This window comes from Schistocerca gregaria, chromosome X (genome assembly GCF_023897955.1).
Source record: "Schistocerca gregaria isolate iqSchGreg1 chromosome X, iqSchGreg1.2, whole genome shotgun sequence".
Classification (NCBI taxonomy): domain Eukaryota; kingdom Metazoa; phylum Arthropoda; class Insecta; order Orthoptera; family Acrididae; genus Schistocerca; species Schistocerca gregaria.
Genome location: NC_064931.1, coordinates 365,154,479 through 365,171,993, shown reverse-complemented (window position 1 = coordinate 365,171,993; position 17,515 = coordinate 365,154,479). Strand labels below are relative to the sequence as shown.

At 40.5% G+C, this 17,515-nt stretch overlaps 1 protein-coding gene across 2 annotated transcripts in view; it reads left to right on the top strand.

Annotated features, from left to right (window-relative positions):
* The window catches only part of LOC126299602 (oxygen-dependent coproporphyrinogen-III oxidase), a 77,555-nt gene that overhangs the window by 8,570 nt on the left and 51,470 nt on the right, over positions 1-17,515 (top strand). For both annotated transcript variants that reach the window (XM_049991628.1, XM_049991629.1), the window contains exon 2: positions 687-891. In XM_049991628.1, the coding sequence (XP_049847585.1) occupies positions 687-891 (205 nt within the window). The remainder of the gene's footprint in view (positions 1-686; positions 892-17,515) is intronic.

Below are 17,515 nucleotides of genomic sequence, written 5' to 3'. Positions count from 1 at the left end.
TCTGTAGCTGTCAATTTGCTTCAGATGAAGAGGAGCACACATGCGTAAAATCGTGGTACTGTAGGCAACACAAAACATTTTTCCACGAAGGCATTGCATGTCTTGTCTCACAGTGGGAAATAATAAACAGTTTAGTTATTTTATTCCATCTGTCTCATTTTCATTTGACTGTTCCTTATGGTTTAACAGTTAACACACTAGCTTTTTCCTTCCTCCTGAAGGAAGCTTTGCATTTTGTGATTTCTTTATAGAAAAGCCAACTTTTCACAACTGTGTTAGAGATGAGCCTTTCTGACATTTATCTATGCAATTTTCAGGTTATTTCCCCATCACATTGTCACAGACACAATACACAAACAGTTAAAACATGTAAACACACATAGCAGAATATACACTGCTTGCATGTGGATAACATATATGGCCCCCACCCTTCCACCTTAAGAATTTGGTAACAGCAAAGGCATCTAACCACAGGAATAAAGTAATTTTGAAATGCAGGGTGGATGATTATGCATCATGTGCAGATACCTCTTGAGGGAATAATACCAGGGAAGAGAAGTGGTGTAACTGTGAAATGATTTACTCATGTCAGCTGTTAGTGCTTGCACACAATATTTACTTTTCATCTTTTTTTCTTGCCTCTGTTATTTAGTACTAATTAGTGTTTCTGATTTTTCAATATATAGGGTGTATGGATTTGCAATAATTGCTTCAGGAGTTGCTGTTTACTCAACAGTTAAAGCTGAAAATGCTAGGTGGCCAGATTTTGGAGGTGCTAAGAGACCAGATTTTTCAACATTTATGGCAGACCCAATAACGAAAAAATCAGATATGATGATGAACAGAAATGATATGAAAACAAAAATGGAATTATTAATTATGAGAATCCAGGTAATTATTTGCTTACCATCATCTGTTATAATTTTAAGGTATGTATAGATTTTATTTGCATGTTAGCTGGTATGGCAGCTGCAAAAATAATGTTTAATTTCAAGATGATGGTAATGATCATTATATCCGTTGCATTTTTTGAAGTACATGTATGTCTTGAGTGGTGCCAAATGGTAAATACATTGGAGACATTAGACACATTTGGTTGGAGTATGGTATACTGAATACTTGGCTCCAGAAATGGGAGCTGGTCATTCCCTACAGTTCTGTATTACAACGAGCTCTGTGAGGGGCCTATCATCCAGCATTTGTCACAGTGGTAGGATATTACATGGTAGACAGAAAGTCTGTCTGCTTTATTGTCTGTAGCATGAGAGTGGTGTGGCCACTATCTGCTTCAACTTAATTGTAGCAGGGTTGCCTAGATACTAGCAAATATACAAGAAGCCACTTGTGGTGCCAAAGTCACATTTTTAAATTCAAACTCAACAGCTTCTCCTGATGGACACTCCCATAGAAAAATAGTGAACCTGGTAGGTGAGTCATCCTTGTAATGTTTAAGCTAAAAGTAACAAGATAAGTTTTGTTGCTCAGAATGCACTAATTGTTGTTAAGAAAGTTCTCTGAAAACTGTATCTATACAACTTACATGGGGGTTAGAGGGATTATTTGATGTACTATAATTTCTTAAAATACCACATTGAAACTAAGATTTGACAACAAACCTCATAGAATTAAAGGTGATTGATTAATAACCTATTCTGCTAGGTATGCATAGCACTCCTAATTCAGGTAAAAGTACATAGCTGTGGGGATATTATTGATATTGGTGTCTAGATATGAGTTGGAAAGGATGAGCATCATTGAAATAAACAAGATCCATGTACTGACCCTGACAGGTCATGTGAAGTATCGGCCGACTGCCATGTCATCCTCTGACAGTGTCATCATTGTGCTGTAGTATGGAGGGGTGCCGTCAGTACACTGTTCTACTACCCACTGCCAGTCTCCCAGAGTTTGGAGTTGCTTCTTCACACTCAAATACTACCTCAGTTACTGCAATAGTGAGTGTACTCCATTCCAGTCCTCCCACCAGGAAAAATCCAATTCCTCTGAATAGCAGTCAGACATGCTCATTACTTACTTATGGAGGTGGGATCATTGAAATAAAAAGCATTATAAAGAGAGAAATTTGTAAAGGGTGTGGCAGATTACTCTACCATTTTTAAACCAGTGAAAACCAAACAAAATAAGATACAACAGGAAACACTGATCACATATCGAAGATGCAAATGTAATTCAGTCAGAAAGTTATTTATCTGTGGACTAAACATTTCAGTGATTGTGTTGACACATCCTATTCGTTTCAAAATCTGTGTAACTCAGTTCTGGGATGATGACAGTGTTGTAGGCAAAGTATCAGATCTCAATTAAGGATTCTCCAAACACTTCAGTAACTGTAGGGCACTGTATTGTAAGAATTGCTCAACTCTAACAGCAGCCATACTTTCCATTCCTATATTAGTGCAAGGCCAGCTGTGTGATTTTCATTCCAATGTAAAACCTGTTTGCCTAAAGAATCAAGTCCAAGTATAAATTGTTCTGTCAAGAGGATTCCAGTGACTAAATGCAAAGTAGGTGTGAGATGGCCACACTATTGCTATTTGTGGACCACACCATATTTTTTATTAACTCTTCAACAACAAAATGTCAGTGTTCACTGCATGGACCTATTCCTGCCACTAAAAATGGTACATGCACACCAGTTCAGTTTCATTATCCTCCATTGCCCTACTTCTTCCTGATGCATTTCTGCACCTTTCAGAATCAAAAATTCATTATTTCACAAGTTAAGCAATTTTTTTCTGGTTGTCAAATACAGATCCATACTACTCTTACTTACAAAGAAGTAGTTATTTTTGAGTAATTGAAGATTCACTTGGACTGGGAACTCCATGACCATCACTACATTGACGTAAAGCCATTTCAGGCAGTCTCTGTGTCAATCGAGGAATGCTTAGACAGCTGTATTCTCTTCTGGAAAATGTTCAAAATCGTATGTGTAGATCTCCAACAAGATGTAGCAATATATCAGTTAGCTGCATACAAGAGACCCAATTCTTCTACATTATATGTTCAGCAGGTATCATTCCACTCCTGAAAAGTAAGGCCAATTGGAGGTCCATAATGTGTCAAAATAAACAGATGTGAATGTGATATCAGGGGTACCCCAAGAGAGTGTCATGGCGGCATTACTGTTAATGGTATAAATTAATGATCTAGTGGATAATGTCAGAAGCTTCACTAGGCTGACTGGAAACATTAACAACTGTAAAATACCTAGAAGTAGCTGTCCAGAACAACCTAAAATGGAATAATCACATAAAACTAGCTGTAGGAAAAGCAGATGCCAGGCTGAGATGCATCCATGAAAGAAGTAGCGTACAAAACACTTGTCCTACCAATTTTAAGTACTGCTCATCAGTATAGGATCCTTATCTGGTTGGATTAATAGCAGATATAGAGCAATCATTACAAGAAATGGCACATTTCATCTGGCGATCATTTAGTATGTGCAAGAGTGTAATGGAAATGCTCAGCAAACTTATTTGGCAGGCATTATAAGAGAAACATTAAGCAAGATGGAGACGTTTATTACAGAAATTATGATAGTAGTTGTTCTGTTAATAGTTGGACAATGTATTGCTTCCTCCCATGTAGGTCTTGCAAAATGACCGTGGTGAGAAAGTTGAAGACATTAGAGCTCATAGGGAGTCTTACTGGCAGTTATTCTTCCTGTGCACCATTTGTGAATGGAATACACTGTAAGGTGGATTGTGGAGCATAGCTGTCAAACCAAGAGACTTTCTCGTGCAAGAATCATATAGGCATTTTCTTTAGCTTGAAAAACAAATGCAGTAACATTTAGCAATGAGATATTAATATCAGTTCTGTGTTTGAGTATGCTTGCCAGTTCCATGTTGTCCTTGAGTGGTATTTTTGCCATTGAGTTGAAAATGATCTCTCATATCACTTTTCTCATGTGAATGTTGTCCCTCAGTACAGAATGTTGTCCCTCAGTACAGTATTGTAAGTGCAACTTTGTTTGGTGTTGCCATTACCAGAATATATTGTGACCAAAAGTATCCACACATTCCTATGTCAGCATGTCATTCCTATGTCAGCATGTCATTCCTATGTCAGCATGTCATTCCTATGTCAGCATGTCATTCCTATGTCAGCATGTCATTCCTATGTCAGCATGTCATTCCTATGTCAGCATGTCATTCCTATGTCAGCATGTCATTCTCAATGGAGAGAAGTCTTCCAAAGTAAAAGTGATTTCAGGTGTACCACAGGGGAGTGTCATAGGACCATTGCTATTCACAATATACATAAATGACCTTGTGGATGACATCGGAAGTTCACTGAGGCTTTTTGCAGATGATGCTGTGGTGTATCAAGAGGTTGTAACAATGGAAAATTGTATTGAAATGCACGAGGATCTGCAGCGAATTGACGCATGGTGCAGGGAATGGCAATTGAATCTCAATGTAGACAAGTGTAATGTGCTGCGAATACATAAAAAGATAGTTCCCTTATCATTTAGCTACAAAATAGCAGGTCAGCAACTGGAAGCAGTTAATTCCATAAATTATCTGGGAGTATGCATTAGGAGTGATTTAAAATGGAATGATCATATAAAGTTGATCGTCAGTAAAGCAGATGCCAGACTGAGATTCATTGGAAGAATCCTAAGGAAATGCAATCCGTAAACAAAGGAAGTAGGTTACAGTACGCTTGTTCGCCCACTGCTTGAATACTGCTCAGCAGTGTGGGATCCCTACGAGATAGGATTGATAGAAGAGATAGAGACGATCCAACGGAGAGCAGCGCACTTCGTTACAGGATCATTTAGTAATCTCAAAAGCATTACGGAGATGTTAGATAAACTCCGGTGGAAGACTCTGCAGGAGAGACGCTCAGTAGCTCGGTACGGGCTTTTGTTAAAGTTTCGAGATCATACCTTCACCGAAGAGTCAAGCAGTATATTGCTCCCTCTTACGTATATCTCGTGAAGAGACCATGAGGATAAATCAAAGAGATTAGAGCCCACACAGAAGCATACCGACAATCCTTCTTTCCACGAACAATACGAGACTGGAATAGAAGGGAGAACCAATAGAGGTACTCAGGGTACCCTCCACGACACAGTCGGGTGGCTTGCGGAGTATGGATGTAGATGTAGATGTAGATGTAAAGCGGAATTGATCAGTGGATGTCATGAGATGTGGACCTGCCAGGATAAAAGGACGTGGTGAGTTCTGGGTTGGTCAGGAGACCTCAGTGACTTGTGGAATAGTCATTGTATGCCACCTGAGTAGCAAATTTATCAGGGACATCTCTTTTTAAAGCTGTCCAAGTCAATGTTGCCACACATTTCTGTAGTTAATGCTAAGAGAATATTGAGATGGTGTAAGGAGTAATGCTTCTGGTCAGTGGATGATTGCAAATGAATGATTTGGAGTGATGAATCAAACTACACCCTGTGGAATTATGATGGAAAAGTTTGGGTTTGTCAAATACATGGAGAACTTACCTGCCTTCGTGTGTAGTGCAACAGTGAAGTACAGAGGAGGTGGTGTTACAGTATGAGGATGTTTTTCATGGTTAAGGTGTGGTACGCTAATTGTGGTTTAGAAAACAAAGTGTGGAAGGATACAAACACATTTTACACCATTGTGCACTGCTTACAGTAGGGGAATGGTTTGGAGACTATGATTGTTTGTATCAGCGTGATAGTGCATGCTGTAATAAAGCAGCAGCTGCGAGGCAATGGTTTGTGGACAATAACATTCCTGAAGTGGACTGGCCTGCCCACCTTTCTGATGAGTTGGAATATCCACTTCATTTGAAATCCCAGTGTCCAACATCACCAACTTCTCTGGTTTCAGCTCTTGAGGAGAAATGGGCTGCCATTCCTCCACAGACATCTCGCTGAAAGTGTATGCAGCAGTCTTCAAGCCATCATCAAAGCGAAGAGTGGACATACTCCGTATTAACATCTTCTAATATATGTATGGTACAATGAGCTGGACTTCTGGTATTACTTTGTCTCAAAAGCACACCTAATTAATCTTTACTAATGAGTCGTGAACATAATGGCATTATATATATTTGAAATTTGCTGAAATATCAAACTACATATCCTGTGCTTGCTAGTAACTAGCGCCAGTGTATTACTAATCAACAATCCTACTAACTGAACATTAATTAATCTTAACCACTACAGTAAATAATAACTTTGGTAAATGATGCACTGCAGACAATACTTAGTACCCTCATCCCCTTCTCCCATGCTCACTACATCAATACCATTTGTTTTAGTACAACTTTGGAAAACCTGCAACTAAGCTCTTGTCATGCTTCAGTGACCACCAGTGCATAAAATGGTGCCACATGTGTTACAGGGAGATGGATCCAGGCTTAATCACATTAAGTTGTGAAATTTTCACTCTGAACATTGTTTTTTTCAGACACTTCTTTTTAGTTACTTCATTTGGATCACTTGTAGATATTAGTGATGAATATTAATGTGAGTTTTCATTAATTTAATTAATATGTGATCTTTATTTCCAGTAACCTGTAATTTGCTATTCTAAGGTAATACAAGTAAAACCAACTATTTTATGTGAAAACTGTGTAACACTATTTTTGTAAATATTATTAGATAAACTTACACTGTTGTCATTAGAGTTTCACTATTGTTATTCAGTAATTTTATTTTAGCATATCTGTATTTTTGTTATATTATGTTCATTTATTTTTGTACCAACAATCAGGCTGCCTTCCATGGATGATACTTCAATTGTTGATTCAAACAATTTGTGTTTCTGGTGCAAAGTGACTTCTGAGACTTGATCTTAGTCTTACAAAATGGCATCTGTTGATTACACACAGTATGTTGTTGCACAAATTTAAAAATCATTCTCTTGTTGGCTGTGTTTCCAGTCAAATAATTGAAGCCAAGCTACCCATAAACCGGAAAGTTTAAATGTCTTCTTCTACAATTAAAAAGTCAACAAGGGAAAGAGCAGAATTGATTGTCCAGACACTTTCTTTTCGTGGCAAAAACCATGTATTTGTACTACATGAAATGACCATGGCTTTGATTAATTGTTCAGAATCGATTATGAAAGGAAAGATTTACAGAAACATTTGATCAGAGCTACAGACAAGGAAAAAGACAAGGACAAAACTTGACAGTGTTTATGATTGATACTAATGAGGTGCCTGATAAGGTCCACTTAACCTTTCCTGGATTTCTTGAACAGTGAGTTATTACCAAGAGCTTCTGGAATTAACTGGTGACCTTCCAAAGAACACAGTATCATGTCATACACTTGGAGCTGTAAGCCATGGTGGGTGGATGAAAAAGACAATTTTCACATTCAAGATATGCATCTTTTAATTTCCCTGCAGTTATCTCACGTGGAGAAGTAGTTGTCAAGAAGAATGTGAATTTTTTTGTCATCAATCGTACACGTGATCCTGGCTTCTGTCATCATTTCTTGCTTGTGGGTCAACTGATGAATTAATGGATTATTGATGTCGAGGTTAGTATGGATGTTGCTCATCAGTGTGGGATCCATACCAGATTGGGTTGACGGAGGAGATACAGGGTTATTTAGTAAGCGTGATAGTGTTACGGATATGTTTAGCAAACTCAAGTGGCAGTCTCTGCAAGAGAGGCGCTCTGCACCGCAGTGTAGCTTGCTGTCCAGGTTTCGAAGGGCATTTCTGGATGAGGTATTGAATATATTGCTTCCCCCTATGTATACCTCCCGAGGAGATCACGAATGTAAAATTAGAGAGAGTCGAGCGCGCACGGATGCTTTCCGGCAGTCGTTGTTCCCGTGAACCATACGTGACTGGAACAGGAAAGGGAGGTAATGACAGTGGCACATAAAGTGCCCTCCGCCACACACCATTGGGTGGCTTGTGCAGTATAAATGTAGACGTAGATGTAGATGTTGCAACAAGATTTCCCAACCATCTCTGGTGCTTTGTTGATGAAACTATGACTATCCTTATATGATGATTCAACTGCAGTTAAGGCAATTATGTCACAAGTTGTGCTGCAAACAGATGAAGCTGGACAAGAGGAAGAAGGAAAAACCAACTGGAAAGATACAATCTGCAGTGCAGAGATTTTTCTTCCTTTACAAACATGAGAGTTCTCATCTTTTATAATTTCTGGTTCAGAAACTTTCTTCAGTAGATCTATCACCACTAACTTTCTCAACAAAGATACTTCAACATGAGAGAATGCTCTTATTTACAAAAATGCAATTGAAAGAAATTCAGAAGACAGTTATGTGCAGAAAGATTCCAAACTCATCAAAGAATAAAAGAACATTTTTTTAAAAAAACTGAAGAATAGTTTTGCAGATCATTGTTGGAGAACATAAAAAATACTCAACTGCTATGGGATTCTTTCTTAGGAGAAATTTAGGTTCAATGTCTTATTTTCTCATGTCAAATTTTGATTCAGTAGAAGCTATAGATAAGTGTTTATAGTATAAAATTGTGTGTACATTATAAAAAAAACTTCATGTAATTCAGGAAGTTTTTGAAAAATTGGTTCAGGATGTTTTTTAATGATGCTGTTCTGATTGTGACATGTCCTAATAATTTTCTTTTGGAATTAAAAAGGAAATGGTGAGCATGGGAAAACATCTAACACTTGTGAAAGGAATTAATTGATTTGTATACTGTTTTCAAACTCCAGGGCATTTGGGAGTCTCCCAACAGTTGTCCAATTGAGCAGAAAGTTGGTATAGATTGCTTTTTTTGTTGTTGCTTGGATCAGGATCAGTAGGGGTGGGAGCAGCAAAATTTACCTGTAATTAAGGACCAGCCAAGTAGTCCTTAACAGGTGACCTCTGGGGACACCTAGTGTATCATAGTTGTATTAGAATTGCTAAATTGTCCAAGACTCTGCCAGTGTCAACTTGTATGTCACCAGCTGCTTGTGGGATCCCAGTGGCTTTTATCACACAAACCAAAAAAACTCCCAACAAGACTGTGTGTAACAGTTATGAGACACAGCATCAACACTATCAATCAATCTTTCAGTGATAGTTGATTAAGAAATAGAAGTTTTTAAAAAAGCAATGGTCAGTAAGAAACATTGACTATATGACAGAGTGTTTTTATTCTAATGAAATTCAGTGATGGCTCTTTTCAGACATTCATTCCATTTTATTTATATTAAAGTCTACAATGTACCACTGTAACCCTTAAACCTTAAATTTACAGTATCTGTAAGGCATGGACCATAAAAATAATGAACTTACGGAAACAGAAAAATGATGATCAGTTAATTTATTGTGCTGCACCATATCCTGTAAGCCAGCAAGATTGTTGTTTTCTATAGCGAGATGGTGGTGGCGGACCTTCAAGAAGTGGGTAGGTGGGGGGGGGGGGGGGGGGGGATGGTAAGAAGAAGGTATAGGAATATTAAAAAATTATTAAGAGGGTAAATGGCTCAGATGTGTCCTATCAACTGATCCCTTCTTCTGATCAGGCTGTGCCACAAATTTCTTCTCTCTCCAATTTTATTTTGTACCTCCTCATTAGTTACGTGATCTACTCATCTAATCTTCAGCAGTCTTCTGTAGCAAATTCTATTTTGTACCTCCTCGTTAGTTACGTGATCTACCCATCCAATCTTCAGCAGTCTTCTGTAGCACCACATTTCAAAAGCTCCTAATCTCTTCTTGTCTAAACTGTTTATTGTCCATGTTTCACTTCCATATGTGGCTGCACTCCATACAGATAGTTTCAGAAAGGACCTACTGTCACACAAATGTATATTCCATGTTAACAAATTTCTCTTCTTCAGAAATGCTTTTCTTCTCATTGCCAGTCTACATTTTATATCCTCTCTACTTCGACCACCATCTGTTGTTTTGCTTCCCAAATAGCAAAATTCATTTGCTTCTTGAAGTGTCTCATTTTGCAGTCTAATTTCCTCAGCTTCACCTGATTTAATTCGACTACATTCCATTATCCTCATTTTGCTTTTGTTGGTGTTCATCTTATATCCTTCTTTCAAGATATTGTCCATTCTGTTCAGCTGCTCTTCCAAGCCCTTTGCTGTGTCTGACAGAATTACAATGTCATTGGCAAACCTCAAATTTTTTATTTCTTCTCCTTGGACTTTAATTCCTACCCCAGATTTTTCCTTCCTTTCCTTTACTCTTTGCTCAATATACAGATTGAATAACATTGAGGATAGGTTACCACCCTGTCTGACTCCCTTCTCAACCACTGCTTCCCGTTCATGCCCCTCGACTCTTATGACTGCCATCTGGTTTCTGTACAAATTGTAAATAGCCTTTCGCTCCCTGTATTTTATTCATGCCACCTTTAGAATTTGAAAGAGAATATTCCAGTCAACATTGTCAAAAGTTTTCTCTAGGTCTACAAATGTTATAAATGTTAAGTCTACAAATGCTATAACTGTAGGTTTGCCTTTCCTTAACCCATCGCCTATGAGAAGTCGTAGGGTCAGTACTGCCTCACATGTTCCAACATTTCTATGGAATCAAGTGATCCTCCCCGGGGTCCGCCTCTACCAATTTCTCCATTCTTCTGTAAAGAATTTGTGTTAGTATTTTTCAGCTGTGACTTACGAAACTGGTACTTCAGTAATTTTCACACCTGTCAGCTCCTGCTTTCTTTGGTATTGGGATTATCATATTCTTCTTGAAGTGTGAGGGTATATCGCCTGTCTCGTACATCTTGCTCACCAGATGGAACAGTTTTGTCATGACTGGCTCTCCCAAGGCTGTTAGTAGGTCTAACGGAATGTTATCTACTCCCAGGGTCTTGTTTTGACTTAAATTTTTCAGTGCTTTGTCAAATTCTTCACACAGTAATATATCTCCCTCCTCATCTTTCTGTACATCCTTTTCCCTTTCCATAATATGTCCTTCAAGTACATCTCCCTTGTACAGACACTCTATATACTCCTTCCACCTTTCTGCTTTCCCTTCCTTGCTTAGGACCAGTTTTCCACCTGAGCTCTTGATATTCATACATGTGGTTCTCTCTTCTCCGAGAGTATCTTTAATTTTCCTGTAGGCAGTATCTATGTCACCCCTAGTGACACATGTTTGTACATCCTTACATTTGTCCTCTAGCCATTCCTGCTTAGCTGTTTTACACTTCCTGTTGATCACATTTTTTAGAGATTTGTATTCCGCATTGCCTACTTCATTTATTGCATTTTTGTGTTTTCTCCTTTCATCAGTTAAATTCAATAGCTCTTGAATTACACAAGGATTTCTACTAACCCTCATCTTTTTACCTACTTGATCCTTTGCTGCCTTCACTATTTCATCTCTCAAAGCTATACTCATCTCACGCTCAGGGTGCATGGCAGGTTGCAACGTGTTTGCATCGTTTGAGGCAGAGGATGAATATGGGTACTGCCTGTCTGGCCTCACCCATTTGCTGTACAAGTTGGGATATGGGGGGGGGGGGGGGGGGTGCATAGTGGGACCTCTAAGGAAAATATTATCCATGGCTGGAAGGAAGTCCAGTGTGTGCTTGGGATGTCTGACGGGGGTGGGGCTCTTCTGAGATATGGAGGAGGCCCTGCCAGTGGCTATTGAGGGTGCAGGGTGCAGTTGTTGGCAAGTTGTGGCTTCTGTCATCACCAGTGACTACTGTTGCTTGGGTTCTGAGACCATCCTCATTCACCCCAGGTGGCTGGCAGAATTGCTGAAGATGGTTGGCCTTGCTGATGGGGTCCAAGCAGTTTACATTTTGCAATATCACACCCTGAGCTGATTGGGGTCCTTTGGTTTGTAATAGGGTGGAGGGTCTCTGCTGGAGGCTCCATCGATTGTGTGATGGTCTTAGCTGCAGATTTATGGACTTGTGTCATGGGGTGGAGAATTGTAGAGGTGCCTGAGATAGGTTTGTGGTGCACCACAAAGAGAAACAGCTACTCACGTAGCATAGTACATCTGGAGTGCGTGTGGGTTTTTTTAGGCTGGGTAATAGTTTGAGGTCATCTGATTGCTCACCAGTCAGTACACAGAGGATGAAATCTGATCATGTACAAGCTACATACACTTCCAATCTCAGTATTTTACCCCCCCCCCCCCCCCCCCCCCCTCTCGCCCCACCATTACCACTCCCGCTCCTCTCCCCTCCTACTTGTTGATTTCAATACAGTGTGGTGAAGTTCCTTAGTAGCTGGAGGTAGTGGCCTTCTGATTGACAAGTTTCTTTCTGATCTGGATTAGTCTCCCATTGGTGACAGTATCCTTGCCAACTTTAGTGCCGCCCATGAAATCTTTTGGCTATCGACCTTACGGTCTTTTCCCCAATTTGCAGGTCTCACTACAGTGGTCACAGTGATCACTTTCTGGTTATCGTGTCACTTCTTTGTCACTGCCCGACAGACCAGTTGCCACGCTGGGTTTGCCAAAGGATCAAATGGCAGTTTTATGCCTCTGCCATCACCTTTGTTCCCTCTCTGTCAGCATGTAATTGATGAGGTTGTTGGAGGTGTTTTCCAACTTTACTTAAATTGTTGCAACTGCTGCCCCCTGCCTACAGGCCCCCCTCCACTGGTGGCTAGTACTATGATGGACCAAGGTCATAATAATGGCTATCTAGGACCACCAAAGGGCCCTGCAGTGTCTCAAGTGACATCCTTAACAGACCACCCTCATCAGTATTAAGTGGCTCCATACAATGACTCAAGGCCTAATTAAACCCAATAGAAAGAAATGCTGGGACTATTAAATCTCCTTCTTGGGAATGTATGCCCCTTTGTCCCAGTTGTGGACTAAGCAACATAACCTAATGGGCACCAAGAGTACAGCAGCTGTTCCCGATCTCCTCCTTCATGGTGGTATTTCCACTGATGTTTCAGTTCTTGCTGAACACCTCATGACCCACTTTGAAACAGTATTGCATCGTATCCTACCTTTTGAACAGGTAAAAGATAAATTGACATCATACTCCTGTCCTTTATTGACCTGCTCTTCCCTGTAACCTGCCAGTGACTAGGAACTGCTTCACTGTCTTGACTAGTCACACAGTATGACCCTAGGCCCCGATTCAATTCATAATCAACTCATCCAGTGTCCGAATGTGACTCACAAACCCCATCTACTCAGGGTCTTCAGCCACGTTTGGCTAGAAGTATTTGTACCTTTGTAATGGAAGGATGCTGTCATTATACCAAACCTTAAACCCAGCAGAAACCCTATGCCCATCGACAGCTATGGACCAATTGACCTCACAAACGTGTTCTGCGAACTGCTTGAAAGTATGGTAGCCTAGCATTTATGCTGTTTCTCAAATCACAGGGTCTTTTTTTCCCTTTTTTGTGTGGTTTCTGGGAGGGATGATCCACAACCAACCACCTCATTAAGTTGAAAACAACAATCCAAGAGACTTTTAGAAAATGCCAGCATCTTGTTACATTCATTTTTGATGTACATATGTCATACAACAACATTTGGTTCTATCACATTTTACTTACCTTCCATGATTGGACCTTTGGAGGGTCATTAATAATCTCGTTGTCAGTTTTTATTCAGGTTAGAGTCGGTACGTTGCTCAACTTCCGTTGGGTCCAAGATTTCGCCATGGCCATGTACTCTGTGTTACACGCCTTTTCTATCACCATCACCATCTAGTGACCTCCATCAGACCAGTGGTCACTGCTGCAATGTGTGCCAACGATATTTGCATTTGGCTGAATGCTAGCTCCAAGGAGTGAACCAAAGGGTTTCTGCTCGGCTTCTTTCCCATGGCTTCCAGCTTTCTCCTGCAGAAACATGAATAACAAATATCTGTTGTACTGAGCTTCATCCCGACTCAGAACTCTACTTTGGTACCCAGACTGACATGGCTGCTCCATATTTCTCAATTTAATACTAAGGTGAATGCGAAATCTTAATACTCTGTGCATCCTTGCCTACACCTCCCAGAGAGTGAGTGACACTCTTTTACCCTCTATTCACCAGGCCCTAGTCTAATTACAACTGTATACTATGACTGACAGGTTTGCTGTTAAATGACACCATTGGCTTTGAAATTATCATACCCAGTACTTCATTGTGTAGTAACAGCAGCCACTGCCACCTTCCATACTAGTTTCATAGACAGTCTCCTCGCCGAAGCTGGGATCTTATTTCTTCAGTTCCAGTAGTACCAACTCATCAAATTCTTTTTTTCTTACAGGTCATGTCTCGTCTTCAGGTAGATTTCCCATTTGGAGTGCACCTCAAGACCTTCTCCCCACCTCTCTTAAAATATGCTGCCATGTGTTCTCATGCAGGTCTCCTTGGTTAGTACCCATATGTCGAATTAGGACTGATGTACATCAAGGACCTAAATAATCACCTCCATGACCTTTTGGCATATTTTCTTCTCTATTAATTATGAATATCACGGTGCTACTCTCATTCACATTGGTGGCTCTGAAACTATGAATAGGACAAAATACGCTTTTACATCTCTCGCGAGTCGATAATAACATTCAGTGCTAGGAACATGTAGTACTTCTTCAATAGACCTGATTGCTATTAACACAGCCCTACATTTTATTTAAAAAATCTTCCTCAACCACATTTTAATTTGCAGTGACTCAATGAGCAGTTTCCATCTATTGATTCATGGCTACTCTTGATACCTTATAATACCTGCTATTCACTGTCTTCTCGTTGACCTTATCCATACTACATGCTCAGTTGGCTATGTTTGGTTCCCAAGTCATGTGAGTATCTCAAGGAATGAACTGGCTGACTGTTTAGCTAGAGAAGTGATTACTTGCCCAAAGTTCACTTTGACAGTCCCAGGCAAAGATTTATGCTTGCAGATTAAGGCTTCTCCTCACTCAGATATGGAATGTCATTTGGTGGGTTACTGCCCCCACTAATAAACTTCGTGTTATTAAGTGGACTATGGCTGCATCCCTCCCGGGGGACACCATCTTATCATAGGCACCTTAAGTGTTGGGCAGGAGGGTTTGCATGTGACACTGAGGAATATGCTGGCAGTAACATAGCTACTGGCAGTGTCAGCCAAGCCAGAGAGGCCTCAGTGCAAGGGTCTGACAAAGAGTGTCCCACAACTTACAGAGGAGACAGTTGTTCTTTTACCAGGGAGCTCCACCAGCAGTGGTTGAGTTTGGGTATGATGACCTTATGTTTCCTGAGCTGGGGACTGGTCATCCCAGCCAGACATTTTTTTCTGTAAATTCTGGACATACTTCAGGGATCATTTATAGGCACGGTGGTGGAACATAGTGTGTTTCAGAGAACAGGGGTCTTGGCTTCACCACTTGGGCTGTGATGAAGGTCTCAACCTTGTGTGCTGATGACATGAATGGCTATTGAATTAAACCCTTTAGTGGGTAATCTCGAGTTACCTGCCGCCTCCAGTCATACAAGGCTAGCTCAGGTACGCGGGGCTTTGTCTAGCTCAAAATTTGTTTCCCTAGCTGCTCATGGGATCCCTGTGAAGCGACTTGAATTCCCATCTGCATGTGACTGGACGGGTGTACTGCCAGGTAGTACCCACACTCACCAAACAGAGAGAGCTGGATTGGTCTGTCTTTGTGAGAAGTCTCAGAATTATAATAACTGGGCAATAGTCTGCCATAACACTTTCATTGTAATCAAGAGAGCAGAAGGAACCTTCAAGAAGGCATCCCCTTTCTGTAGTCACAAGGCACTGGAAGGTTTTGCTGTGTCCTTAAAAAATAGTAAAAATCTTTGTAATCGAACACTTCCAGTTGAAACTGCCACATTAAACCAAGTATCTCAGCTTCTGCGATGCATGACCTTAAGTGACTACACTGTTGTAGCTGAGTTGCCCAATACCCTTAATTGCTAAAAGGCATGGTTACCTGCTCCAATATAAAGGAGATTAACCCTGAGGAATTATGTGGAGAATGGAAAAATATGAGTGTCATGAAAGTACGAAACTATGTGAGGAGAGTCAGTGGCACATTGGAGAAAGCTGTATTATTTATTCCAACACTCAGCACTCCAGAATTAATTGAACTTATTTTTGGAGGCTGTATCCATCTTAAGGTTTGGCTGTTTGTTCCTGACCCAATGCAATTCTTCAAATGCGAAATATTTGATCATACCTGTATAGCATATAACAGAAAGACTACATGTGGAAATTGTGAAGGCTCAACTCACAAATCAAGCAATCCTTGTATACTTCCTCCAAAATGTATAAACTGCTCCAGGGATCATCCAGTACATAGTAGAAAGTGTGGGGTTTATAATGAGGTAAGAAAAATTCAGGAGTTGAAAGCTAAGAGATGCATGCCCTATGGTGAAGCTAAAAAAGCTTTCAAAGCTATGCAATCTCCAGTGTTTATTGCTACTTTTTCATTGGCCCTTCAGATGCCACACGCCAAGTGTGTTGCCTCCCCCAAACCTAGACCACAGATTCAAGTATGAGTGCATGCACTTGCCATTTTACCTGTGTGAGGGAGCTACACTTGGACACAAAATCATTCAGAAGCCATTGATGATGGACTTGAAGCCTGGGCGACTCACAGCTGCACCCCATCAGAAACCCACTAAGTTGTCAGCTGTGCCCATGCAAGCAACTCCGCCCACAAGTAAGGGGAAATGTCACCAAAAAAAGAGAAAAAAAAAGTTAGAAATGGAAAAAAGTTGCAGCTGAACCTAGAGATTGGCCTGCGCTCTCCTGTTCCAATGGTTAATTTACTGTAGAGGATATTGAGATCCACATAGAGGACTGTCTAATGCTCCACCTGACCTGGGTAAATCACCACCATCAAGGGAGGAGGACAATGGCTTCAACAGGGACTTCTGTGTTACTGTGGAACTTAAATGAATACCAATCACATTTGGAAGAATTACAGCTCCTGGCCCAAGAGAGACCATTCTGCATCTGCTTACAAGAAACTCATTTTAAAGTCACTGACACACCTGCATTAAGAGGCTACCACCCCTGCAGGAAGGATGATTTTACTGGAGACAGGACTAAAGTCGGGATGGCTGTTTTCATTGATGACCGATGCCACTCCTATACTCTCTCTCTTACCACAGCCATACAAGCAGTTGCAGAGGAAGTTCTCACACTAGTTAAAATCACAATGTGTTCTATATCTTCCACCTTATGATCTGTTGGATGCAGTGGCGCTGACAGTACTCTTCCAACCACTGTCCTGCCCATTCCTCCTCATGGGAGACTTTAATGCACACAGTGTGCTTTGTGGGTCTCAGCTAGCAGTTGCTTCAGGTGTCGAATATTGAGTGCCTCCTCCATTTAGAGAATATCTGCCTTTTGAACTCTGGTCAGATGACACACTTTCCATCTAGGAGCCACCTCAGATGACAGCCTGTCTCTTGGTGGAATGGCGAATGTCACCGGGCAATCAGAGCCGGCATGCAGCTTTGTGTAAATTCAAACATCATCCAACTACAGAAAACTTTCGTGCCTTCAGAGCTATGAGAGCACAAGTGATGAGAATGTTAAAAGAACAAAGAGGAACTCATGAAAGGAATAAATGGGTTCACTTCCACTGTGAAAGTTTGGG